This window comes from Taudactylus pleione, unplaced genomic scaffold (assembly GCF_031769625.1).
Source record: "Taudactylus pleione unplaced genomic scaffold, aTauple2 ptg000384l, whole genome shotgun sequence".
NCBI classification, from domain to species: domain Eukaryota; kingdom Metazoa; phylum Chordata; class Amphibia; order Anura; family Myobatrachidae; genus Taudactylus; species Taudactylus pleione.
Genome location: NW_028284785.1, coordinates 360,303 through 377,901, shown reverse-complemented (window position 1 = coordinate 377,901; position 17,599 = coordinate 360,303). Strand labels below are relative to the sequence as shown.

The 17,599-nt window shown below is 45.8% G+C and overlaps 1 protein-coding gene across 1 annotated transcript in view; it reads left to right on the top strand.

The window, feature by feature from the left end:
- LOC148507776 (uncharacterized) overlaps nucleotides 1-17,599 on the top strand; it is a 70,025-nt gene that overhangs the window by 6,882 nt on the left and 45,544 nt on the right. The window contains exons 2-3 of the mRNA XM_088445597.1: nucleotides 4,421-4,534; nucleotides 7,752-7,899. Of these exons, the coding sequence (XP_088301723.1) occupies nucleotides 4,446-4,534; nucleotides 7,752-7,899 (237 nt within the window). The 5' untranslated portion in view covers nucleotides 4,421-4,445. The remainder of the gene's footprint in view (nucleotides 1-4,420; nucleotides 4,535-7,751; nucleotides 7,900-17,599) is intronic.

Below are 17,599 nucleotides of genomic sequence, written 5' to 3'. Positions count from 1 at the left end.
TTGTGGTTCGCCAGCTACCCAGAGATTCTTCTCCGCCATCTGCAGGTAACAATTGCCTTCCTACAAATACACGGGTGGCTGATCAACTGGAAAAAGTCTTCCCTGACACCTTCTTAAAGAATGGTACATTTAGGAGCCCTCTTGGACTCTCAGGTTCAGAGAATATTTCTAACAACAGACACTGCTCCGCTGTCGTCGACTGTCAATTCACGCTGCAATGCAGACATTGAGATCAATGTTGTCCGTCTTAGACATGGTGGAGTTTGCTTAGTTTCACTCCAGGCCCCTACAACACCTGATCCTCTCCAGGTGGAACAACCTACCTCATCTACTTCGATCCCAGATGATGGGCTTCCACCTGGAGGTTTGCCTGTCCCTAGCCTGGTGGCTACAGACATTCCATCTAGACAAGGGTCACCCCTTTTGAATCCCAGATTGGGCTCTCCTCATCACGGATGCAAGCCTCCGAGGGTGGGGTAAAGTGACCGGCCAGCACTCCTTCCAGGGCCGCTGGACCCCAGTCGAGGCAAAGTTACCAATCAATGTCTTGGAACTTCGAGCCATTTACAGAGCTCTCACTCTGGCTCAGGATATTCAGGACAGGCCAGTACAAGTACAGTCCGACCACAGCAGTGGCAATCACCAAGGAGGCACTTGGAGTCGGGCAGCAATGGCAGAAGTGTCCAACATACTCACATGGACCGAACGCTATCTCCCAGCCATCTCCGTGGTATTCATCCCGGGAGTTCTCAATTGGGAAGCAGATTTCCCCAGCCGTCACGATGTGCATGCCGGAGAGTGGTCTCTACATCCAGAAGTCTTTCAGCTCCTGGTGGACAAATGGGGTCTGCCGGATGTGCATCTCATGGCCTCAAGACACAACAACAAACTTCCAGTATATGGAACCAGGACAAGGGACCCTGACGCAGCCTTTGTGGACGCATTGTCAGTGAAATGGATCTTCCATTTGGCATACCTCTTTCCACCAATATTCCTGCCTCTAGTTCTTCGATAGTTCAGGCAGGAAGGGGGCATAGCCCTGTTGATAACTCTGGCTTGGCCCAGATGCCATTGGTACTGCGATCTTCAGAGTCTCTCCATAGATGTTCCTCTTCAACTTCCTCTATGGGTAGACCTGTTATGTCAGGTCCATGTCTACATCCGGACCTGACCCGTCTGTCTTTAACCCCTTGGCTCTTGAGACATCACTCCTAACGGCTTTGGGATTTTCCAGCTCTGTGGTCCAGACCATGCTCAAACCGGCCTCAGCAAGGATTTATCACAGAATATGGCATACATATTTCCAATGGTGTGCTCCAAGAAACTATGACCCCAAAATTTTTAAGGTGTATAGAATTCTTGCCTTTTTTCAGGCTGGATTGGATCTAGTCCTCCGCCTAGCATATCTGGAAGTGCAGGTCTCTGCTTTATCCATCTGGCTCCAGCACATACTGGCTCCTCTACCAGATGTTCACACCTTCCTGCAATGTGTTTTCCTTATACAGCCTCCCTATGTCCCTCCTGTGGCTCCATGGGATTTGGCACCTTTCTTAGATTTTATGCCTTTGATAAATTTTTCTCTCTGGATGCCTCCTTCAGGCATAGTGTTCTATCGTCTCAGCAGAGTTCCCTTCCTTGAACAACTGCTTTGGGACATCCCCATTGTCTCCCTGTGGAGCCCTATGAACCCTGAAGAAGAAAACGAGAGTTATGGTAAAACTTACCTTTGTTAACTCTCTTTCTTCGAAGTCCATAGGGTCCACAGGGCACCCGCCCTGACGCTCCTAGCTTCTATGGGTTTCTTCTCTTGGTCACTTGTTTCCTTCTCTGTGTGAGAATGTGATTCTTCAGTGTACCAGTTTTCCTCCTCTCCTACTCCTGCCTTGGGCTTGTTAACAAAACTGAGTTGCCCTCAGGCTGTGGGTGGGGTATAGGGAGAAGGACCGGAGCATCCTGGGATTGAAAAGCTTTGCTGTTGGTGTCCGGTCCTCCTACACCGGTCCTCCTACACCCCATTGTCTCCCTGTGGACCCAATGGACTTCGAAGAAAGAGAGTTAGCAAAGGCAAATTTTACCATAACTCTCATTTTAGTATGTATTTTGCTTTACTGGGTGTGTGCATTTAGTCTGGATCAAACTTTTTAAATGTATTTGTGGATCATACTTTTTCAATGTATTTATATAGATAATATTTTTTAACCACTTGCCAGGCGTGTAATCAATTGCCAGGCGTGGTCGCATTGTTTGTGACCATACCAGGACGTGCTTTACCTGACATGGTCACAGACAATGTGACCAAGTAAGAAACACACACTGATGCATTTGTCTACTTACCACCCGCTTCTTAATCTCCACAATCTCTCTATGGAGGATGAGCATATCTGCCTTTCTTGCTGTATTCATGTCCATAGCTGTTATTCTCTCATCAAGCCACTGCAGGTCCTCCTGGGATCACATAACATAATAATAAGATTAGCTTAGGTCACATCACATCACTGCAAAGATGCATGCAGAGTGTAGCCAAAGGTGCAAGTATCTTTTGTGACAAGACGGGGCACCTGTCAATTTAAATATTGTGTATCATTGCTGCAACCATTTGGATTCACACTGTATTTCGCAGTGACACCTGGATAACAGTGGTACAACTGGATTGGTACCGCTTCATCATCGTCAAATCAAAAAATCAAATATGTCATGGCTCTTACCCATGAGGCCACGCACCTTTCCAGGCATGGGTCTAATGTCCCTATTTAGAAAATATAGGAGGGGGCACCAATGCTCTTTTTGGCCCAGGGCACCAAAATGTCTAGTTACGGCTCTGGTATGACCACCGGGGTTTGGTAAAATATATGAGTCTCTGTAACCGAAGTAGGTATTTCAATAATGTGCAGGTGATGCACTTGGGTGCACTGTGTAGATAGTCAGCCTGCTTAATTGGTTGTAAGCAATATGTAGTGTTGCGAGTGCCAGCAGTGTACAAGGGTCCCGTCTTCTTGTACTTACCACGTCCACATGGGGTGGGCTCTGATGTCAGTACTTGGGAATCTCGGTCCTCTTTTACCACGGCTGTTCGTTGGTGTTTGTGTGACAACAGTTCTTCCTCTGCAGCGGCGCACCTGCTGCAGTGTTGATCGGCTCTGTTGCGGGAGCCCCGCAAATACCTGCAAAAGGGGACAGAAAGGCTCCCGCCTGATACCCCTCAGCATGCACTGCGGCAAGTGACGGTGCACCTGCCACTGTTGCTGGACAGTGAGCTGGGACCAGAAACACCTGTCTGATCTCCTATCCCAGGGACCAGCGGTACAGAGAGCCACCTGCCGGTAGTTGCTGAATCTGCATTACAACAAATGGCGACTCACCGGCATATGCTGCTGCAGAGTTGGCTGAAAATCTGTGAGCCTGTCTGACTCTGACCCATCGTTCGTTGTCACACAGCATACCTGGAACTGTGGAGCAAAAAGTACATATCAGGCATAATTGTATATGAGCATCTGTGTGTGATTCGGCACTGCCAAGGTTAACCTTGTAAAAGACAGCGAAACACGTGTCTGTGTCCTGCCGCGTGTCTGATGCCTCAGTACAGCTTGTGAATAATATATATATATATATATATATATATATATGTTTGTACCTATCTATTAGCTTTAGGAGAAATATTCCTGGGTCTTGATACTGCAGTACTCCAGGGCTTGGTAGGGACGAATCAGGCACAGATAGTAATATACAATTATATCTTATAAGTAAATTATCATACACCTCTAGACCCCATAGAATATTATTCATATATTCTATCTAGGTACACGGATATATATATCACAATTAAAGTATAGTAGTTTATTCTGGGTTTACGTTCCAGCACTGAAAGGTAACCCTCTTTTCTCTTTGGCAAGTTCCACTTCTTCCTGGATGACAAAATTTAAACCATTTACCTTGCGGTATCACTCCAACACTGCCAGTCTGATTCTCTGCATACGTGTAGGCCAAGTACTGTAAATTTGCTTAAACAAGATTTGGGGACGTGTTTGGTAAAATCTACCTTTTTGTCACAAAGTTCGTGGGTTTTTATGTGTTTTTTTTTTGTGGCACTACAAGTCCCAGCAGGTCCTGGGTGATCTCTTAAAGCTTCAGCATGCTTTTTCAGCCATGGGTATGCAGGCACTTGTATTGCTAAAAGCACCTGCATACGCAAGCAGTTTTATTTATTTGGCTGGCTGCATTTGTGTGAAAGAGGTGTGTGTGTGTCTGTGTAGGCTTTTGTCAGTGTGTGTGTGTCTGGGGAGGTGATGGTGTGCTGAGAGACGACGCAGGGGGAGATGGTGTGGCTGAGAGATGCAGGGGGCAGGAAGTTACACAGGGGGAACGAGTCTGGTTGAACCGCTGTTGTATGATGATGATCTTGTTATTATTCCTACACAAACAGGCATCTTCCGGACCATGTGATCTGCATGAATAGTGCATACAGACTGAAGACGCCGTCTTCCCATGGAGGATACATCTCTTCAGAGGTTCCACATTGTGAGAAACCACCGTATAGGTAAGGTGAATATAGAATGCAAAGGAATGTTCCCAGAGTGACGAGAAATGGGTGGCGTGTCATGTTTGCACGCCCCATTTTCAGCGACCACGCCCACTCGGCATGTGACCATGCCCATTTTTTACTGCGTGCCTCAGGCACGCATATATTCTTTCCTCTGTGAGTGTATGGGGGGGTCACCATTCTTCAACTTGCCATCTGCTCCAAAGACCCTATTAGTCATGTCCTGTATTAAGATTATTTGAATATATTCATTACTTAATATGTATATGAGAAAAGAAATACACGGTAGGAATCCCTGTAAAGTCTGGAACCGAATTGTCCATAAACGAAGTTCTGGTCATTGGGACCCTTACCACAGCCCAAAGTTATCATATCACTCCTGAGGTGCCAGTAATCCATATGAGCTTCATAGAAATATTTTATGTCATTCAGAATACAAGGCCTTTAGTGCTTTGTGAGTGTCATGAAATGAACATAACATTTTTCTTTTTATTTTCATTTCTTCTTTGTTTTGCTCAGGTTTTGTTTCTTTGTAAAAAATTGCAAAACAGCACTGGTCCTCTCAATATTTTCAATACATTTTACCATTGTTGTAAAGGAGACAAGTGGGTAACAACAAGTATGGAGTAAGACCATATTCCTGATTCTGTAGTAGCAGATATACAGTATTTAAGAAGAGTTTATCATCTACATATGTTATTGTTGTTATTACCTTTCTTACATACAAACAGAATGTTTCCAACCAGTTCTTGATCATATATCAGAAGCATCCATCCATTTTCTTCATGTCTCCATAAACATCCTCATTTTTATCATCATCAAATGTCACACCTTTCCCCATGCTGTATAATGTATATAGCATAGCTTTTATGTTTTTAGCCTCCCAACTTCTGCATTATTTTCCCTTACCCGCTATGGTCTCATTGACTTTGCTAGACCTCACAGCCTGTTAACCTTCTAAGAGCCTCCATTATGAAAATAACAAAGACCACATCAAGCAAAATCAAGTTTAAAATATATTTATTGTGAAATTTTAGCACAAGGAAAACAACACTTTATTTTTGCTCTGCATTGTAAAATAAATTAGTGACCAAGATTAGCCGGATGCTCTTACAAGCTCGCCCTATAAGAGGACCAAGATGGTGGAAGCCTCATGACTCACAAAGAGTCATCCTTCAGCACTCAGGAGAGGAAAAACCCCCTGTGGAGGAAACCTCTGGGGACCCATGTCTTGAAGGATGCCCGTCCCTCTGGGCACTAAGAGGCTCTGCAGAGTTATATTTCCAAAGTGATTAAAAATATGAACATTTGACACTGAAATACAGTATACATGTCACCACATTAATAAATAACATTGGCTGACGTCATTAATATAGCTCCTGTTTACCCGAATGGCTACTACATTGCGATAGATGTGCTATGCTGCTAGAACCTCCAATTATAGAAATAAACAAGCTCAAGGTCATATTTTAGGGTAGTCAAGCTCCAAGTCTGCAGGCACATCCAAGTGAGACGCCCTTGTCTTTGATGAGATACTTACCTCATGCGGATATATTTCCCTCAGTGGGCTGGGTGCAAGAGATGTATATGGAGTATGTTAATGACAGCAATGCTATGTCAGTGTCCTGGGCGGTTAAGAGTGGTAGCAACAGCAAAGAGTTACCATTATGACATCACAGCATGACCTCACTCGTGTTCTACATTCCTTAAAGGAGAAGTGCACAAGATAATCTCTACTGATGTGTGATATGTTTATATTCCTCCATCACCTCTGCTTCCCATGATACACCTGCCATTTATTACACATCTGTCCCTTTGCCATCTCCTTATTCACCAAAAGTTCTCTTTTACTGCATCCACTCATTCAATCAATCAGTTCCTAGCAGCTCTTTCTCATTTCATTAACCTGCTGCTTCTGTCCAATTTTCATTTTTCAAGACTGCTACTTGGGTAGAAAACAAGCAAGGTATTGATTAATATAAAAAACAATTAAAATGAAATTACTGTTAGGATGTTTATATTTTGAAATGACATTAATAGCTAGGCCAAGGCTAGTTATTTCTGCACCTTTATAGGTGGGAGCAAAGCTGAGCGAGGTTTTCCTGCAGGATGTCCAGTATTACATCAGTGTGCAATATTCTGATGGAAACTTGCTGCTAATGGAGTCTTCCCAATAGTCTCTGTTCCCAGTATAGAATATAATTGACCTTGATGAAGATACATTGGAGCTCTATCATGCCCATTGTTCCGTAGACCTTCATGATTGATAAACATTTAGTTTTGCCTAATGTAACTTTATCAGTATGCAATATATCCCTGTTATGCTTGGCCACTATAAAGTTTAGGCCCACTGTGCTAAATATACACTCTGGGGGTCAGTTGGATGTAAGGCCTTTTTTAGAGTGTAAAATGTGCTTTTTCAGACCTCTCATGCACATGAAAAATGCATATCCCCGTGTCCATTTAACACTCTTTGTGTATCCCTGACTTGTGCATCCTTGAGTCTGGAGATGCAGAATGCGGGAGGGAAGGGGCGTGTACGTGCAGGAAAGAGGATTACACTCTGGCGCTGAATTGTAAACCCACAATTACAGTATAGTAGTTTATTGTGGGTTTACATTCCAGCACTGGAAGGTAACCCTCTTTCCTAACATAACCCCAGGGTCTCTATGGCAAGTTCCACTTCTTTCTGGATGACAACATTTAAACCATTTACCTTGCGGTTATCACTCCAACACTGCCGGTCTGATTCTCTGCATACGTGTAGGTCAAGTGCAGTAAATTGGTTAAACAAGGTTTGGGGACGTGTTTGGTAAAATGTACCATTTTGTCACAAAGCTTGTGGGTTATTATGTGTTTTTTTTCTGTGGCACTACACAGCCAAGCAGGTCCTGGAGGATTTCTTCTAGCTTCAGCATGCTTTGTCAGCCATGGGGTTGCAGGCACTTGTAGAGCTAAAAGTGCCTGCATGCGCAAGCAGTATTCTTTATTTGGCTGGCTGCATTTGTGTGAAAGAGGTGTGTGTGTCTGGGTAGGTTTTTGTCAGTATGTGTGTGTGTGTGTCTGGGTGGGGAGGTGATGGTGTGCTGAGAGACGATGCAGGGGGAGATGGTGTGGCCGAGGGATGCAGGGGGCAAGAAGTTACACGGGGGAACGAGTCTGGTTGAACCGCTGTTGTATGATGATGACCTTGTTATTATTCCTTAACAAACAGGCATCTTCTGGACGATGTGACCTACATGAATAGTGAATACAGACTGAAGACGCCGTCTTCCCATGGAGGATACATTTCTTCAGAGGTTCCACATTGTGAGAAACCACCGAGTGTCACTGTGCGCTGGACACCGGTCGTCACTTGCCAGGTACGGCAACACTGGCTACCTGACGGGCAGTAGGCGGGGAGATCCCGGTGCCCGCTGCTACTGACGTGCTCCCTGGCTGCTGTCAGGTTCTCCAGCGAGCAGCAAGCAGGAAGGTCCCGGGGTCTGCTGCCGGTGGCTCCTACTGTGGAATGTGTGCAGATGTCCACGGCTCCCCTAGGGGCGCGCGTGTGCCGTACTGCAAGTAAAGTTAAAGGGACAGGTAGGATTAGGGAGGTGCTGATTGGGGCTGTGTTGAACCCTGACCTATATAAGGAAATTCTTGGGAGCACTTCAGTGTCAGAGTATAGGCTCCATTACCATACTCCAGCGTTTCTGTGCATATCCTGATTATTGGTTCTGACCTTGGCTATTCCCTGTGACCCGTTTATGCCTGCTCCCTGGTACCATCTAAACTGTTTGGTTCTGACCCGGCTTGTCGACTACGCTAAAGTTCTTTGCACTTCAACTAATACACAAGCACCTGTATAGGGGAACCTAACCTGAGGGCCGCGACCTGTGTGTCGGACACAGCCAAGTCCATACCTTCTTGCGAGGGTCCCTGGTGAATACCGCCGGCACATTAGACTCCGTGCCTCAGGAATAAGTCTAGCCAATTCCCTGAATACGGGTTGCGTCTACTATCCGTCCGAGAGTTTGTGACACTGTATAGGTAAGGTGCATATGGAATGGAAAGGAATTTTCCCATAGTGACGAGAAATAAGTGGCGTGCCAGGTTGACATGCCCATTTTCAGTGGCCACGCCCCTTCGGTATGTGACCACACCCATTTTTTGCTGCGCGCCTCAGGTGCGCATATATGTTTTACTGTATGTGTGTATGAGGGGGGGAGGCGCCGTTCTTCAACTTACCCTGGGCTCCAAAGACCCTATTGATCATGTTCTGTATAAAGATTATTTGAATATATTCATTACTTACTATTTATATGAGAAAATAAATATATGGTAGGAATCCCTGTAAAATCTGGACCCGGATTATGTGTAACCAAAGTATTTGTCATTGTGACCCTTACTACAGCCCAAAGTTATCATATCACTCCTGAGGTGCCAGTAATCCGTATGAGCTTCATAGAAATATTTCATGTCATTCAGAATACAAGGCCTTTAGTGCTTTGTGAGTGTCATGAAATGAACATAACATTTTTCTTTTTATTTTAATTTCATCTTTGTTTTGGTCAGATTTTGTTTCTTTGTAAAAAATTGCAAAACGTTACTGGATCCTCTCAATATTTTCCATAAAACTAATTTTACCATTGTTGTAAAGGAGACAAGTGGATAACAACAAGTATGGAGTAAGACCATATTCCTGATTCTGTAATAGCAGATATACAGTATTTAAGAAGAGTTTATCACCTACATATGTTATTGTTGTTATTACCTTTCTTACATACAAATAGAATGTTTCCAACCAGTTCTTGATAATTTTTATCATCATCAAATGTCACACCTTTCCCCATGCTGTATAATGTATATAGCATAGCTTTTATATTTTTAGCCTCCCAACTACTGCATTATTTTCCCTTACCCACTATGGTCTCATTGACTTTGCTAGACCTCACAGCCTCTTAACCTTCTAAGAGCCTCCATTATAAAAATAACAAAGACCACATCAAGCAAAATCAAGTTTAAAATATATTTATTGTGAAATTTTAACACAAGGAAAATAACACTTTATTTTTACTCTGCATTGTAAAATAAATTTGTGCTCAAGATTAGCCGGAGGCTCTTACAAGCTCGCCCTATAAGAGGACCAAGATGGTGGAAGCCTCGTGACTCACAAAGAGTCATCCTTCAGCACTCAGGAGAGGAAAACCACCTGTGGAGGAAACCTCTGGGGACCCATGGCTTGAAGGATGCCCGTCCCTTTGGGCACTAGGAGGCTATGCAGAGTTAGATTTCCAAATTTATTTAAAATATGAACATTTGACACTGAAATACAGTATACAAGTCACCACATTAATAAATAACATTGGCTGACGTCATTAATATAGCTCCTGTCCACATCTCCTGACATTACCCAATTTATATCCCTAACAAAGCTGCGCAATTTGCTGATGACGATGGTCATCCCCTTTTGAGAAGCACCGAGTTTACCCATATGGCTACGACATTGCGATAGATGTGCTATGCTGCTAGAACCTCCAATTATAGAAATAAACAAGCTCAAGGTCATATTTTAGGGTAGTCAAGCTCCAAGTCTGCAGGCACATCCAAGTGAGACGCCCTTGTCTTTGATGAGATACTTACCTCATGCGGATATATTTCCCTCAGTGGGCTGGGTGCAAGAGATGTATATGGAGTATGTTAATGACAGCAATGATAATGCTATGTCAGTGTCCTGGATGGTTAAGAGTTGTGGCAACAGCAAAGAGTTACCATTATGACATCACAGCATGACCTCACTCGTGTTCTACATTCCTTAAAGGAGAAGTGCACAAAATAATCACTACTGATGTGTGATATGTTTATATTCCTCCATCACCTCTCTTTTACTGCATCCACTTATTCAATCAATCAGTTCCTAGTAGCTCTTTCTCATTTCAATAACCTGCTGCTTCTGTCCAATTTTCATTTTTCAAGACTGTTACTTAGGTAGAACAATAAGCAAAGGATTAAATTAATATTAAAAACACAATTAAAATAAAAATTCTGTTAGGATGTTTATATTTTGAAATGACATTAATAGCTAGGCCAAGGCTAGTTATTACAGCACCTTTATAGGTGTGAGCAAAGCTGAGCGAGGTTTTCCTGCAGGATGTCCGGTATTACATCAGAGTGCAATATTCTGATGGAAACTTGTTGCTAATGGAGTCTTCCCAATAGTCTCTGTTCCCAGTATAGAATATAATTGACGTTTATGAAGATACATTGGAGACCCATCATGCCCATTATACGTTAAACCTTCATGATTGATAAATATTCAGTTTAGCCTAATGTAACTTGATCAGTAAGCAATATATCCCTGTTATGCTTGGCCACTATACAGATTAGGCCCACTGTGCTAAATATACACTCTGGGGGTCAGTTGGATGTAAGGCCTTTTTTAGAGTGTAAAATGTGCTTTTTCAGACCTCTCATGCACAAATGTGTATCCCAGCGTCCATTTAACACTCTTTGTGTTAAATGGAGGGAAGGGGCGTGTACGTGCAGGAAAGAGGATTACACTCTGGCGCTGAATTGTAAACCCACAATTACAGTATAGTAGTTTATTGTGGGTTTACATTTCAGCACTGGAAGGTAACCCTCTTTCCTAACATAACCCCAGGGTCTCTATGGCAATTTCCGCTTCTTTCTGGATGACAACATTTAAACCATTTACCTTGCGGTTATCACTCCAACACTGCCAGTCTGGTTCTCTGCATACGTGTAGGCCAAGTGCAGTAAATTGGTTAAACAAGGTTTGGGGACGTGTTTGGTAAAATCAACCATTTTGTCACAAAGTTTTCTGGGCTTTTATGTGTTTTTTCTGTGGCACTACAGGGCCCAGCAGGTCCTGGATGATTTCTTCAAGCTTCAGCATGCTTTGTCAGCCATGGGGTTGCAGGCACTTGTAGAGTTAAAAGCGCCTGAATACGCAAGCAGTATTATTTATTTGGCTGGCTGCATTTGTGTGAAAGAGGTGTCTGTGTAGGCTTTTGTCAGTGTGTGTGTGTGTCAGTGTGTGTGTGTCAGTGTGTGTGTATCTGGGGAGGTGATGGTGTGGCTATGGGATGCAGGGGACAGGAAGTTACACAGGGGGAACGAGTCTGGTTGAACCGCTGTTGTATGCTGATGACCTTGTTATTATTACTACACAAAAAGGCATCTTCCAGACACTGTGACCTACATGAATAGTGAATACAGACTGAAGACGCCGTCTTCCCATGGAGGATACATTTCTTCAGAGGTTCCACATTGTGAGAAACCACCATATAGGTAAGGTACATATGGAATGGAAACGAATGTTCCCAGAGTGACAAGAAATTTGTCACTCTGGGAACATTATCAGTGGCTACGCCCATTTGGTATGTGACCACACCCATTTTTTGCTGCGCGCCTCAGACGCGCATATATGCATTTTTCTGTATGTATGGGTGAGGGGGGTGTTGCCATTATTCCACTGGAATTGGTATGATTCCTGGCAGCGGCAGGCCAACAGATGGACAGATCCCGGCAGCGCTGGAAACCCCAATCGTCCTCAGGTAAGTAATAACTGACCTAACCCTCCTTAGGGGTGCCTAACCCTATCCCCCCCCAAGTGCCTAACCCCCCTTCCCCGATGCCTAAACCTAAGTCCCCCGGGGGGGTGCCTAACCCTAAGTCTCTCCCGGGGGTGCCTAACCCTAACTCTCCCTCCCCCTAGCCTAACCCTAAGTCCCCCCAGGTGCGCTAAACCTAACCCTCCCCCCCATGGCTGTCCACTCGCGGCGCCCGGCATCACTTCGATTGGGATACTGGACGCCTGTCTCCCGGCGTCAGGAAAATGACAGGCCTCTAGATAATGACGCCTGTCATTTAACCCACGCCGGGATAAAGCAGTCGGGAAGCCGGCTGTTGGGATCACGTCAGCCGGTTTCCCGATTGCATCCCATTCAACTTGCCCTGGGCTCCAAAGACCCTATTGATCATTTTCTTTAATAATATTTTTTGAATATGTTCACTTACTCCCTCCTTAATACGGCTGCTATTGCTGCATTATACTGCTCTCCTGCCCATTCCTCCCCCGCCCATTTATCCCTCTGCCCGCAGCGCAGCTCCCATCAAAGGGCACACACCCCCTGAGCACTACCACTTACTATTAATTCCTTACCTTGCTTAGGCAGGGGGGAGAAAACTCCACTGCTGTAGCTGCTGCTTTCCCAGTTGAAGCAGGAGAGAACTCTCGTCTCAGTCAGTGACAAGTTACTCACACAGGAGGCTCTGCACTGCTGCTTGCTGGGCGAGGCGGCCGACGCACAACCCCGTGCTGTGTGGCCAGCCTATATTACATGCTTCTGTCAAGTCCCGCTCCTGTCACATCCGGTCTTGCGCATGCGCAGTCCGGATTTCAGATGGGGCTGTGGGGATGCGGAAGATTTCATTAGTTTTGCTGGGCAGCGGGAGGCTTGTTTAAAAAATGGGAGCCTCCCGTGAGATGCCGGAGGGTTGGCATGTATGAGTTTAGGGCGCATATCAGATGACTTGTAGACTTGGAGCAACATTTTCTAATACTGGTGACACAGGAAGTGAATCACATGCAGGTTATCTCATGTGTGCATTCCCTTACATTACTGATGGCCAATGCATGTACTCACCTACTGAATCTATGACATATTGCCCTTATTACATTTCTCCCTATGAGGGGAGGACTGGAAAGTTAAATAAGCCTTAGAATAAAGGACAAGTGCCCTAATATCAGTGGAACCAAACCAGATGCAGGCCGAGCCAGCACATAACCAGGCAGGGATGAAATAAGTTTTCCCTAGCGGTGTAAAAGAAAAAGATAAATCACATTGACTAATGACTTATTACACATTTACATTATATTTCATAACTAATCCCCACCAATGATTTCCGGTGCTCGGTGCATCAATAATGGCCGCCATTTACTGAGCTCCTCTCAGCCGCTCATAACAATCATTGTTTTCTCACCACTATACCCAGCACCTACTCAACGTTACCACTTTGTAGTGTCTGAACAAAAGGACAGTAGCTGCCGTCACTCCGGAAACGGCTGATGAGCATCTTTCATTTCACCTGAATCTAGCCTGCATCTGCGAGGTGCCCATGATCACCTTTTAGACATCTTGCAGCACTTCCAGCGTGTACTCCGGAACTGGGAATTAGGTTGTTTCCACCTAGACCTATTGGTTGTGCTTCCTAACCTCTGGCCATCTGTGTGACTAGGAGCCATTGCAGAGGCCTCAGTGTACCAGGACACATCTGTACATCTGTGTGACTAGGAGCCATTGCGGAGGCCTCAGTGTATGAGGACACATCTGTGTGACGAGGACACATTGCGGAGGCCTCAGTGTATCAGGACATATCTGTACATCTGTGTGACTAGCCATTGCGGAGGCCTCAGTGTATGAGGACACATCTGTACATCTGTGTGACTAGGACACATTGCGGAGGCCTCAGTGTATGAGGACACATCTGTACATCTGTGTGACTAGGAGCCATTGCGGAGGCCTCAGTGTATGAGGACACATCTGTGTGACTAGGACACATTGCGGAGGCCTCAGTGTATCAGGACATATCTGTACATCTGTGTGACTAGCCATTGCGGAGGCCTCAGTGTATGAGGACACATCTGTACATCTGTGTGACTAGGACACATTGCGGAGGCCTCAGTGTATCAGGACATATCTGTACATCTTTGTGACTAGGACCCATTGCGGAAGCCTCAGTGTATGAGGACACATCTGTACATCTGTGTGACTAGGATGTACAGATGTGTCCTCATACACTGAGGCCTCAGTGTATGAGGACACATCTCCCATTGCGGAGGCCTCAGTGTATCAGGACACATCTCCCATTGTATCTCCCATTGTGGAGGCCTCAGTGTATCAGGACACATCTGTACATCTGTGTGACTAGGACCCATTGCGGAGGCCTCAGTGTATCAGGACATATCTGTACATCTGTGTGACTAGCCATTGCGGAGGCCTCAGTGTATGAGGACACATCTGTACATCTGTGTGACTAGGACACATTGCGGAGGCCTCAGTGTATGAGACACATCTGTACATCTGTGTGACTAGGAGCCATTGCGGAGGCCTCAGTGTATGAGGACACATCTGTACATCTGTGTGACTAGGACCCATTGCGGAGGCCTCAGTGTATGAGGACACATCTGTACGACTAGGAGCCATTGCGGAGGCCTCAGTGTATGAGGACACATCTGTACATCTGTGTGACTACGACCCATTGCGGAGGGCCTCAGTGTATGAGGACACATCTGTACGACTAGGAGCCATTGCGGAGGCCTCAGTGTATGAGGACACATCTGTACATCTGTGTGACTAGGACCCATTGCGGAGGCCTCAGTGTATCAGGACATATCTGTACATCTGTGTGACTAGGACCCATTGCGGAAGCCTCAGTGTATGAGGACACATCTGTACATCTGTGTGACTAGGATGTACAGATGTGTCCTCATACACTGAGGCCTCAGTGTATGAGGACACATCTCCCATTGTATCTCCCATTGCGGAGGCCTCAGTGTATCAGGACACATCTGTACATCTGTGTGACTAGGACCCATTGCGGAGGCCTCAGTGTATGAGGACACATCTGTACATCTGTGTGACTAGGACCCATTGCGGAGGCCTCAGTGTATGAGACACATCTATACATTTGTGTGACTAGGAGCCATTGCGGAGGCCTCAGTGTATGAGGACACATCTGTACATCTGTGTGACTACGACCCATTGTGGAGGGCCTCAGTGTATGAGGACACATCTGTACATCTGTGTGACTAGGAGCCATTGCGGATGCCTCAGTGTATGAGGACACATCTGTACATCTGTGTGACTACGACCCATTGCGGAGGCCTCAGTGTATGAGACACATCTGTACATCTGTGTGACTACGACCCATTGCGGAGGGCCTCAGTGTATGAGGACACATCTGTACATCTGTGTGACTAGGACCCATTGAGGAGGGCCTCAGTGTATGAGACACATCTGTACATCTGTGTGACTAGGAGCCATTGCGGAGGCCTCAGTGTATGAGTACACATCTGTACATCTGTGTCACTAGGACACATTGCGGAGGCCTCAGTGTATGAGACACATCTGTACATCTGTGTGACTACGACCCATTGCGGAGGGCCTCAGTGTATGAGGACACATCTGTACATCTGTGTGACTAGGACCCATTGAGGAGGGCCTCAGTGTATGAGACACATCTGTACATCTGTGTGACTAGGAGCCATTGCGGAGGCCTCAGTGTATGAGTACACATCTGTACATCTGTGTCACTAGGACACATTGCGGAGGCCTCAGTGTATGAGGACACATCTGTACATCTGTGTGACTAGGAAACATTGCGGAGGCCTCAGTGTATGAGGACACATCTTTGTGACTAGAACCCATTGCGGAGGCCTCAGTGTATGAGGACACATCTGTACATCTTTGTGACTAGGACCCATTGCGGAGGCCTCAGTGTATGAGGACACATCTGTACATCTGTGTGATTAGGACACATTGCGGAGGCCTCAGTGTATGAGGACACATCTGTACATCTGTGTGACTAGGTCACATTGTGGAGGCCTCTGTGTATGAGGACACATCTGTACATCTGTGTGACTACGACCCATTGCGGAGGCCTCAGTGTATGAGGACACATCTTTGTGAATAGGACACATTGCGGAGGCCTCAGTGTATGAGGACACATCTGTACATCTGTGTGACTAGGACCCATTGCTGAGGCCTTAGTGTTTGAGGACACATCTGTACATCTGTGTGACTAGGACCCATTGCGGAGGCCTCAGTGTATGAGGACACATCTGTACATCTGTGTGACTAGGACACATTGCTGAGGCCTCAGTGTATGAGAACACATCTGTACATCTGTGTGACTAGGACACATTGTGGAGGCCTCAGTGTATGAGGACACATCTGTACATTTGTGTGACTAGGACACATTGCGGAGGCCTCAGTGTATGAGGACACATCTGTACATCTGTGACTAGGACACATTGCGGAGGCCTCAGTGTATGAGGACACATCTGTGTGACTAGAACCCATTGCGGAGGCCTCAGTGTATGAGGACACATCTGTACATCTGTGTGACTAGGACCCATTGCGGAGGCCTCAGTGTATGAGAACACATCTGTACATCTGTGTGACTAGGACCCATTGCGGAGGGCCTCAGTGTATGAGACACATCTGTACATCTGTGTGACTAGGAGCCATTGCGGAGGCCTCAGTGTATGAGACACATCTGTACATCTGTGTGACTAGGACCCATTGCAGAGGGCATCAGTGTATGAGGACACTTCTGTACATCTGTGTGACTAGGACACATTGCGGAGGCCTCAGTGTATGGGGACACATCTGTACATCTGTGTGACTAGGACACATTGCGGAGGCCTCAGTGTATGAGGACACATCTGTACATCTGTGTGACTAGGACACATTGCGGAGGCCTCAGTGTATGAGGACACATCTGTACATCTGTGTGACTAGGACACATTGCGGAGGCCTCAGTGAATGAGGACACATCTGTACATCTGTGTGACTAGGACCCATTGCGGAGGCCTCAGTGTATGAGGACACATCTGTACATCTGTGTGACTACGACCCATTGCAGAGGCCTCAGTGTATGAGGACACATCTGTACATCTGTGTGACTAGGACCCATTGCGGAGGTCTCAGTGTATGAGGACACATCTGTACATCTGTGTGACTAGGACACATTGCGGAGGCCTCAGTGTATGAGGACACATCTGTACATCTGTGTGACTAGGACACATTGCGGAGGCCTCAGTGAATGAGGACACATCTGTACATCTGTGTGACTAGGACCCATTGCGGAGGCCTCAGTGTATGAGGACACATCTGTACATCTGTGTGACTACGACCCATTGCAGAGGCCTCAGTGTATGAGGACACATCTGTACATCTGTGTTACTAGGACCCATTGCGGAGGTCTCAGTGTATGAGACACATCTGTACATCTGTGTGACTAGGAGCCATTGCTTAGGCCTCAGTGTATGAG